General features: G+C 36.9%; 1 protein-coding gene across 1 annotated transcript in view; it reads right to left on the bottom strand.

Moving 5' to 3' along the window:
- Positions 1-586: 586 nt before the first annotated feature.
- The window catches only part of anos1b (anosmin 1b), a 48834-nt gene continuing 37958 nt past the window's right edge, over positions 587-11462 (bottom strand). Inside the window, exons 7-14 of the mRNA XM_041269971.1 lie at positions 11222-11427; positions 7957-8092; positions 7294-7449; positions 6497-6585; positions 3421-3589; positions 2667-2896; positions 2142-2283; positions 587-1651 (exon numbers count right to left, since the gene is read on the bottom strand). Of these exons, the coding sequence (XP_041125905.1) occupies positions 2143-2283; positions 2667-2896; positions 3421-3589; positions 6497-6585; positions 7294-7449; positions 7957-8092; positions 11222-11427 (1127 nt within the window). The 3' untranslated portion in view covers positions 587-1651; position 2142. The remainder of the gene's footprint in view (positions 1652-2141; positions 2284-2666; positions 2897-3420; positions 3590-6496; positions 6586-7293; positions 7450-7956; positions 8093-11221; positions 11428-11462) is intronic.

Genomic DNA, 11462 nt, shown 5'->3' with positions numbered 1-11462 from the left:
TTACACCAGAGCATGCAAAAATGTATGTACATGTATAGAATTACACCATTACTAGAAAATACGTTTTTTTATTTTTTTATTTTTTTTTTTGCAATCTAAAGGTGTTGGACAAAAACAAAGCAGAAACAGCTGCCATAACATTGTCAGTAGGGTGTAGGGTGACCATAGGCAGTCAGGGCAGCACTGAATTAACTGTAGGGGTGATCTGATAAGATACTAGACTATTCCTTGGGGTTACCCCCCTCCATCAGGGAGGCTGAGGGTGGATATCTGCATCAAAGTCTGTTCTCTACAGAGTCCTGAGTAATTAATCTGGGACATGGAAGCATCTACCAACCAAGCTCCAATTACAGGGAAGGGGGATGCATTTTTTTAAAAATATATTTTGACAATACATGCGATCTCTACTTTTGGACCAATACTACAGTGTATTGGACAATTTTAACTATATTTCTAATAAATACATTTGAAAAGTGTTAGTTAAATATAGTTAAAATTATATTAACTATTCTTTGAAAGACACTAGCTAAGTTTTAAAATATATATATTTTATATTTTATGTATAATAATTCTTGACAAAATATCTTGTGAAGATTCATGTTGTAGATAACACTGTTTGTATTTACAGAACATGCAGATGGTTAGTGGGATCCTTTTTCACAGCAAAATGCACTCAATTAGACAAAATGCAGTAAGACAATTTAAAGTAGCATAGAGGCTTTTCTCAGTATGGTCTTAAAGAGAAAGACTTCAACTGAACTTTATCCTGAACCATTGGAAGTCGTTTTAATGACAGATCGAAATACCCCCACCATTTAAATATTCAAATATTTCCAATCCTCTCATTTTTACTTCAGAACACTAAAATACACTTAAGCGAATCACACACTCTTGAATGATTTAAATGACAACTGTGTTTAGATTCTGAACCATTATGATAAATTTAATAGAAAGAGGTTTGCTACTTTCTTCTGAATTACACTTCCTGGTAAACTCCATGGTAAGTCCATTAAAGGGAGCAACTATCTTTGATACTGTCGTGTTAAAAGCCAGTGGGGGTATGTTTGAAATAATAATAAAACCCATATGTGTTCTATAATTGTTATGGCCGATCTAATACATTTCCATGAGGAAAAGGATAGTGTAAGGTACACCATAGAGATTTAAATATATAAAGTATTCTTTTGTCGCAATAAGGTACAATCTTGTGGAACAATAAAGATAATTTGTGTAACCTTCTTAAGCAAGTACTGTATTTCTTTCTTTTTTTTTTGGCAAGACTAAAATATAAAAGTATTAATTCCTCAGTGCTAATACAACATCATTTTTAATATAAAATGTATCTAGACCCCGTAAGGCTTTTTTTGGCTACATTATAATTTTTTCATTTTGGGCCATTCCATTTGAATCATCAATATCTGACTACTGGCAACCCTGGTGCTTTTTGTTGATAAAATATTGATTTATTTCTCTGTGTAACAAACACACAGTTTTCATGGAATGGCCCTGTTACAGTATATATGTCAGTAATCATCAACGTCAGTTTAATATCAGTATCTAAAAAGAAGCTTTAGTTCAATACAGTGACAGGTTCCCATGGAGGTTCAGAAATGTTCATTCAGATGTTTGGGGAAAGGCACCCTAAAAAATACTAGAAAAAGCATGTATTAAAACACAGCATATTTCAGATTTAATATAATATACACTATACTACTTAAAGTTATAGTTCTTTTATAGTTCAAAGACAATGACCTAGTTGCTGGGAGAATCAGACCAAATGATGCAGCTTTGTTAAGGAGGTGGGGAAGCACATTAGGGTTACACTGTGCTCATAGGTAAAACATTGCATACCCAAACCTGTGCAATGCTAATATGCTTCCCCGCAGTTGCCTTAAGTCTTTTATTCAGCATTTTTTGCAGGAATAGTAAGCAATAAGCATGGCAAATAATGACTTAAGAAAAAAAAAAAAAAAACTATAATATAAATCACACAGAACACGCATGTCAGGTAAGAAATAACATATTAGAAACATGGACATGATGTAAAATATTGTTTTAAACACACAGATATAAAACCTAAGTACAGCTAAAGGAACTTGCTATAGTTTATCATTAAAAAAGACATTGATCTAAAAGTGTACCTCATTGGGCTGTGCTGTTCAGCTGCGGGGTCTGGAAAGTCTTGACAGTTGCTGGTCCATTACCAACCAGTGAAAGCACGTGAACGTGGACTCTGTAGAGTGTCACTGGTTGAAGATGTTCAACTATGAAGAAAGGCTGGTCCTGCAGAAACAAGATAACATAGTGTTTAGTAACTACTTACAGCTGGAATTACAATATTAGGTATCATGAAAAAGATCAGCCTGACCTACATCCACCATAAAAATGACATAAGTATAGACACACAAAAACATTCCATCATATATTCCTAGATTTTGTTACTCTCAATAACTGTTGATGAAGAAAGCTGTAACAGAAGGGTACTTCCTTTACCTCCCAATAGCTAGTGAAATGTATCCCTAAACCAGAGTACTGTACTAAAATTGCCACCTACAAGTTATTGTTTTAGCTACACAGCTTTCTGTTAATTCTGTGTTAATGTAAATTCAGTATGTTATCATACCAGTTAGACATTCTGTCTCATCTCAATATGTTATTGCACTTACAGGTGACAGTATCTGGGTTCGGGAGATGACTGTGTCCGGTGATGCACTGGTTCTGCTGGTTCTGGAGAGCTGTGTCCAGCTGAACTGGTAACCAGTCACAGACTTTTGTAAGGGATGGTTCTGAAACACCTGCCAATGAAACTCTCCAAGGATCGACCCATTTACAGTCTTGAAGGCAGCTGTCAGTTTTTCTGGTCTACGCATTACTTTTTTGGCCAGAAGATGGCGCTCTGGGATTTCCAAAAAAAATGTAAAGAAAGAAAACAAAAAGATTGTTGGAAATGAAGGAATAAACTTATTTGAAAATATTTTAAAAAGCTACATTTAACCCTGTAATATACCATATCTGATAATAAACTATGAAGTACAGTAGTGTTTGCACAAAAGTAGATCAACAAGGTGTCAAAATTAGGTGATTGTTATCAATTGTCAGTTATTTAACCCTTTCAGTTCTGGCAGGAGCTCAAGGGCCCACCTTATCATAGTGGCGTACCTTAACGCATGCTGTTGGAAATCACGGAATCTCACAGGACTCCTAGGTCACAGTCTGAGGTAGTATAGAAATATATGTAAAATTGTCCTGGTCTCATGTATACCCAATATTTCAATCCTATCCATAGTCAATTAACTTTTCAGGGATCTCAAGTATGCAAGGGGTGTGATACAATGTGAAACAAGCAGTCAATCCCCAGTACTGGTTAAAAGTACTGGTCGTGTATGTATTACAGATGTTTTCTTTTTACACTTCACTTACCGTCTCTTAAGCAGGATAGAGCTTTAGCCCCCTTGCTCTTCACTGAACTGCACTGCGGGGTGGTGACATAGGTCACAGCCTCTGCTCCTCGGCCCATCACAGAGATCGGCTGCACTGTCACTTTGTACTTGCAGGCAAATGCGAGGCCAGTGATAACAAAGTGTGTGCCCTGGAGTCAAAGAAAAAAAACTGTAACTTGTCAGCTTCAAACAGCAGCTACAAAGCAAAGCGATTAATAAACCAAACGTCTCATCCCTAGCAACCATGGGGGTGACAGGGACTGTTTTATCTGATCGGGCAGCATGCTTTATGTTCCACACATCTTCATGAGCTGCTTTAAAGCACTGCACTTATACATGACAAATTTTTGCAGACAACAGAATGTTCTCCAGCTAACATACAGACTTAATTTATGGTAACTATTTTACAATTGAATACTAATAATTATTTCATTATATAGAACATTAAAAGATTTCTATCAAGTCAAATCAGACCGTTTCATAAGATATTTTTCAGTGTTATGTAATTATTCGGCATGACTCATTTGATTTAGTAAGGTCACACAAATGCTATAAATCACAATTTTTGTACAATTGTGTCGTATTATCCCTTAACTGGTAACATGACTTAAAAGAAGGCAAACTGGAAAAAAAATATGCATGTGCCACTATTTACAGTGGAATACTACTGTGTAGTTTTACTTTTCATACAACAGTAAGGATTACAATTGCTGACAATGTACTGAACACAAATTTAAAAAAAAAAATGTTTTAGTTTGTAAGGGTTAGAATTATGGAAACTCAAATGAACAAAATTCAAGTAAATAAAAGTTTCAGCTGGGTGTTGTCAACCAAAGTTACTTTATTTTAGTAGAGCTGGTACTGAAGGTTTTATGAAGCATTATAAAAAAAATAAAAAAAAGATCTTTGTGCAAATGTCTCAAAGACTGACAGTTTTATGAAGCCTGTCTGTCAAGTTGAAATCCTACACCTAAATCTATAGAGGCACACTAAGGCAAGGGATGGGCCCAATGGAGTTGTGAGATAAGGAAGACAGGTGATGACAGAACCCTGCCCAGACTGTTGTGAAGAGAGCACTCCTACAGCAATTTCTCTAGGAACACAACCCCCAGAATGCACCCTCTATATTACTACATAACAACACAGGGTTTAGTTTAAAAAGACTTGTGTGGCCAGGTTTCAGTTTCAAAATATCAGATCCCATAAAACAAAGCAAAACCCAACAACTGCAATTTCTTTGTGCCATTGGTATAATAAAAAATAAAAATGAGATTACTCTAGGGTGATCGCTGCTTTCTTTCTTTTTTAAAACAGACTTTTACAGCAGGATATGTGGTTTACTGTGTTGTATAATTTGACTGCTTAAGCTATTCAGCCAAATCTGCACAGCATAAAAAGCTGCATCACTTTACGTATTTTGAGTTACTTAAAAAATAGATATCTATCAATTTCAGATAGTTTTAAAAGAAATAGTGCTACACAAGATGTAAATGCCTTGATCATACATGGAATTGCAATGTGATCCCATGATTACCACAGGTAAATCACTGACAAAAAAATCAATAGGCACTGTATGTTAGTACCATGTAAATGCAACAATAGAGCTGTCAATATAATGAAAAAACAGATCACCATAGCCTGTGCTGGTGTGTACATGCCATACACATACATGTTATACATATTTGCATCACTCCATGCATTCCCACTGTAATACTCTCAGTAACACGTGGGAAAGAATGTTGAAAATCATATTACAAATGGATATATGGTCCTCTTTACACAAGTTAAAATGAAAGTTAAATATACAACTTATTTTATATCCAGATTCAGAAACTCTCAAACCTTGAATGTCCTAACCAAGTTTCATCACAGTTGGGTGAGTTGTTCTCTAGACATGTACAAATCATAAGTGTGACATACTACTGCACAGACGGTTGGACATGGGCAAGACCGCCTCCACTACTTCCACGAAGTGTGGGACACTAAATCTAATGGCTTTTTTTTGCTCTGTACAAAATCATTGCTATTATAAGGCATGACATTCTAACTGGTTTACAGCGAAGCATCTGTATCTGGTCACCTCGCTACAAAAAGGATATTGCTGCTCTAAAAAGAGTACAAAGAAGAGCAATCAGAATTATTCCAGGTTTAAAAGGCATGTCCTATGCAGACAGGCTAAAATAATTGAATCTGTTCAGTCTTGAACAAAGAAGACTACGTGACGATCTGATTCAAGCTTTCAAAATTCTAAAAGGTATCGACAATGTCAACCCAAGGGACTTTTTTGACCTGAAAAAAGAAACAAGGACCAAGGGTCACAAATGGAGATTAGATAAAGGGGCATTCAGAGCAGAAAATAAGGGACAATTTTTTTTGTGGGAGTCTTGAACCAACTCGCCAGTAATGTTATTGAAGCTGACACCCTGAGATCCTTCAAGAAGCTGCTTAATGAGATTCTGGGATCAATAAGCTACTAACAACCAAATGAGCAAGATGGGCTGAATGACCTCCTATTGTTTGTAAACTTTCTTATGTTCTTAAAAAACAAAAAACAAAGAGTTTCAGTTGGTAAGGGCCTATTGGGCACCAGCTTATTTTTGCTTATTCTTTGGGTCTTTGAAGCTGCTATCTGAAAATCCATCCCGTAATTAAAATGTCACCCAGGCTGTATTGTACAGTTCAGGCCACAGCTCTGTGGAGACAATTGAGAGGTAAATATAAGTGATGAAAACCACAGATCTTCTGATTTGTGGGCTACTGCTACATCAGAGGGGACAAAACAACTTTGAAAGATTAGCCCTATATTTATGTAATTAGATTTAACCACTGATGGGATCATCAAAGGTGGGCTATAGCACCACCCACCCCTACAACCAAAACGAGCCTCTGTTTCTAAAAACTTTGAATAAATATATAATGGTGGATGTTATGCAGACGTTGCAAAAAAAGCAGTGACAAGGCAAGTGCAAGCACACCCGCCAGCTCTTTTCAACTTTGAAAATGACACAAAGTATGAATGCACATCACAAGACCACCGCAAACAGACATTCACCCACCAGTGTATTTGCCTTTTCTTCTGTTTTTGTGTTATTTCTCGAGCAGACGACTGGGGACCAGGTCAGCAGGTATGGTTCTTTAAGTGTTTCTGCAATAAAGAGAAGCTCAGGGTGTTAACGTGACGATGAAAGTTATAACCAGAACAGATACTGATGTAGTTAAAATGCTAGGAAAAGACACTCACATAGTAGGTTTGTAAGTTGAACTACCAGCATTTCAGATGGACCAGACAAACTTTGACTACCTTCTGGTCAAATTTTACAATTTTATTAAACATTCCCTTCAAAAAAAAAACTGGCAAGTCTACAAACAAAGCTTATATATCATTTCCTTTTCACTTTTGGTATATATTCTTTACATTTCGTATATTCTGTACTTAAGTAACAAAACATACTCCAAACATCTCCCACAGAGTTCCAGGTTGTCTTTTTTTTTTTAATACATCTGCTTTTCATTTATAAACCATATTGATATTATTAAATCTGTTCTCGTATATATATATATTTTTTTAAGATAACAGTAAATCAGCACTCCATATTTATGGTTTTCTGTGGTTTCTTAAACATACTTTCCCTGTTGCCATGATGTCGCTCGCATATTATTTCAGAAATGCAAATCCTTGATATTTTATTTTTCCGCAGAGAAGCTAAGATACATAAAACCCCTGGTCAGCATTGATTTGTGCCAATTAATAAGCTTTCTTTTAATGGTTCAACTTGTTGACCCAGAGAAACCCAGCAACTAAAGAGGAAATGCTTTCTTTCATCAGCCTGACTAATGAAATAATATAGCTTGCCTTCCTGGGCCTTCTTCCAGAAGACCTTCACTTGTAGCTGGTTGTTGTGATAGTGTGGAGCTGCAGCTTCCAGTCTCCTGATGCTCGGTACGACATGAGTACTTGGCAATTCATTAGACACTTCCCCAGTTGAGCTAGCATGGAGAGAGTTGGCGTCTGTATCTGCTTATGAAAAAGGGCATACAAAATCCATTTAAACAGCTTCAAATTACTTTCTTGCAAGCTCTCTAACATTAGCAGTTTTGTTTTCCCTTTTACAGTAAAATGGAGCAAACTTAGCAAAGCGATGACTGTACAGAATGAAGTTCTTTCCAGGTTGAGTATAAAATGTTTTACATGAGGCTACTGTAAATTGTAATAGTCACAATGGATGTTAAAAAATCTTTACAAAGAAACAGATGAGATGGGATGTGTACTGTATGCATGTGTAGCAGACTATATGCATAAACATACTGAACCACCACAGTTTAGTTAACAAAATTAAAAAGGCAAGCGAACAGAAAACAGAAAAAAACCAATCACATACTATTCTTTCTATTTAGTGCAGTAAACAATATTCCAGACTTAGAGGGCGTTCCCTATTGTTCTGGATGAGAATACAATGCATGCCTACACATTGTCCATATGTGATATCAATACACCGATCTCTTTACGCATATTTACCTGTGTGAGTTGTAGTGAGGACGAGCTGCGATTTGACACTCTTCAAGCGCTTCTGTCCCCAGTACGTTATCGCTTGTACCTGTATCAGGTAATCCATGTTGGGCTGGAGCTGTTCAATGAGTATTTCAGATGCATTCTGTAGATTAAACCAACAAAGAAAACACAGAAGTTAAAAATGCTTTCCAATTGTCCAGTGATGGATGGGAGATTCTTCCTTTTTATCTTTATCTTCATATATATATGAGGATAAATATATAAAGGAAGAATCTTTGCCGGTTTCTTGGTAACCGCAAACTGTATGGGTTTGATAGAAACATCCCCTAATTGTGTTTGCAGTGCTTTAAATTAAACAAATGAAATTTCTCTAAGTATTAACTGCTTGTGTTATAGAAAGGACTATTTAGGTACAATATTACAAATCATGCCTAATAGCCCGGAATGTACGATACAAGTCAATATCCACACCACAAAGTCTGAGCAACACTGACTGTTGCTAGTGCCATTAAGAAGTAAGACAATTTAAACCCTCGGTTATCAGAGTAGCTATTTTGATTTTAGTTAAAACCCACTGAATCCAGGTAATACCTCACATTGTTCCAACATCAATACATGTGCTAGTGCTGCATTCAAATCTGTCACCGGATACATCTTAATAGGCCCTTAAATCAGAAGGCCAGCTGCCAAGCAGATAAATGTTCTACACTGTTCCTAAAGCATTAGCGTGCTGATTAAGAAGTTTCTTACCTGTGGGCTAATGCTTTACAAATGTTTCTTTTCCATATTAAAAGCACAGATAGAAATAGCAGTGTGAACAGTCAGTGTATGGAAACAAGATTTAAGTTAACCTGTTTATCACTTACAATTAAATACACATGTACTAGATATTTGCAACCAGATGGCTTTTTCATTTCACATCATTTTATATCCTTTTCTTGCCCCCAACACCTTTAAATTAGCAAAAAAAAAAACCTAAAAAACACAGACTTTCTGACAAATGAGATTTCAGCATGGCCAAAAATACCTTAAACACCTGTTGCGTTGGCAAATACATACTGTATTTATATTACCTATCGCAAATAGTTTTTCTCCCTTTTAAAAACAGTTTCAAACAATATAATACAATATGAACCCTAATCTGGGTTTACACGTCCTCATTTAACTTAATCTGCAAAGGCTTATTTTTAATTGCCTTGACGGTAAACTGGAACATGGTAAATGAGTGCTGAAGCTGCTCCTATTAGAGAGAATGTCGTGGGAACCTTGTAAAAATTATTGCTAATCCTACAATGTTCGTTTAGACTGCCATGTTAATCATGACAGGTTAAATGATTATAACTGGATACAGCCACTGCCTTTTTTTTATTCATCACCCGCGAGACCTCATCTTCCGGTACTTTCCAAAGCCCCTACATCTGTGCATGCCAGCCTTTAAACAATTACAGATTGTCCGGTACAAACTACTACAAAGACCTTCCCGCTCCACACTCCTGTGGTGGAGTCCTGGCTCTTGTAACAAACAAGGATGCTTATATTTTGTAGACTTTGCCACTTTCCCTTATAAAGTTAATGGCCATTTTCTTGCTCAGCACTGGGGATGTTGGGATTTGAATTCACAACCTTCTGATTACAAAGCTAGGGGTCTATCTTGTAAGATTAAATATGCCCCCCTTATTATTACAACACCCCATTAAAATATATCCTAACAGAATGTGACCTGTATTCAGTTAACACAAACTGTTTTTGACTATATACACTGGGTTAGCCAGTGAAAGGTAATCTAGTTCAGTATGTGTTGGAATTAAACACGAATTTCTCCCTAGATGCTTTCATACAAGACAAATTGCTTCACTGCAATGAAATATGTATATGCTAAAGGACCAATTTAATGACCTCTAAGTTTTGAAATACCTTTTAAAGAAAATATAGATGATGCATTAAACTTATCCACACCACTTTTGTTTATTGTTTTTGTTTATTAAGTGATTATTGAATTGAGTAAGTTTACACAAAGTCAAAATAATTAATCTGTCCATAATATACATGACTGGCATGCCAGGTAGGTATAGGCTACACATGTTTGGCATACACTAATGTAAAATGACACTGTATGTTACTGCTTTGGAAAATGTGAAGGTCTACATTGGCTTGTAAAACCTGAAACCTTTTTAATATCACGTCCATCAAAAGCCTTGTGTTTAACACTGGTGCTAAAATAAATCCACTAAAAGCTAGGACTATAAGTCATATGTGAGTTATCAGAGACATTAACCATTCTGTCATCTTTAAGACCAGAACCTTTAGATTTACAGCCACTGAAGACATCTCACGAAAACCCACTTTATCCATGGAACCAACCTTGATATTTCTTCCCAAAGTATAGACTCCAGCAATAGCATGCCTGTCACATTTGATTTAGAGATTTTACATATGTACTTTTCTTATTTTTACTATAAACAAAATAAGTCTCCTATCCACAGGCCGAACAATATTGGCCTGTAGTACAGTAACGAGCTGTCTGACATCTCACCTCTGTTCTGTAGCTTGTCAGCAGTGCCACTGCTTAACACATCAGACATAACCAGATGTTCCAGCAATGTATTGCCTTGTCCAGCTTGATATCCCAGTTTATCGTTTCATAAAAATTACAGTGCAAATACTCAGAAGGTGGAGTGCAGGATGCACCTTATAGCCTGGAGATCGCAGGTTCAAATCCAGGTCATTGCCGACCATGACTGGGGGTTCCTAGGGGGCGGCACACAATTGGCCGAGCGCCACCAAGGTAGGGAGGGCTTAGGTCAGCAGGGCAATCCACAGTTCACAGCAAGCCAGTGACCCCTGTGGCTGATAGGGCACCTGCACGTCTGCAGTGCAGCCATTCAGATCTGTGTTGTCCTCCAGCGCTATAGGTCTGGTGGCTTCACTGTGGATCTACAGTGCAAAAAATGACGGATTGGAAAGAACACGTTTCGGAGGGTGTTTGTTTCAGAATCTGTTTCCCGAGTCACCAGGAGGGTTAAAATAATAATTGGGCACCCCAAACTGGGGAGAAAACCAGGGTAAAAAACCATTGGCAACAACTAAAAAAAAAAAAGTGGTTTCTTTCAAATGGTGTTACAATACCAGAGATTGTATTATTTTAAAAAAATAAAAGGTTACTGTTTTCCATGTTTAGATTTACATGCACATGTACTACCCAAATGTTGTGCCATTGTGTTGAACGGATTAACCCCATTCCTGACATCTTATTGGACACTTCTATACTTACTCCTCCAGTTAGTTTTGAGCTTTCTCTTTTGGTCAGCAGCATGTGTTTTTTCGGTACTCTTTGACTCCAGGAGACTTTGTAGTGGTGGACAGACAGGTCCTCATCCTGAGGAGGATCCCAGGAGACCATCACGTTTACAGTGCCGTCAGGTCGGACTGTGAAGTTTACATTTCTTACGTTCTTTGGCATATCTGGTGGCACAGGATCTGCAACAAAAAGAAATAAGTAGCTGAATTCATGT

The sequence above is a fragment of the Polyodon spathula genome, chromosome 14, assembly GCF_017654505.1.
Source record: "Polyodon spathula isolate WHYD16114869_AA chromosome 14, ASM1765450v1, whole genome shotgun sequence".
Lineage (NCBI taxonomy): Eukaryota > Metazoa > Chordata > Actinopteri > Acipenseriformes > Polyodontidae > Polyodon > Polyodon spathula.
Note: the sequence above shows the minus strand (reverse complement) of the source record. Positions and strands in the feature narration are given on the sequence as shown.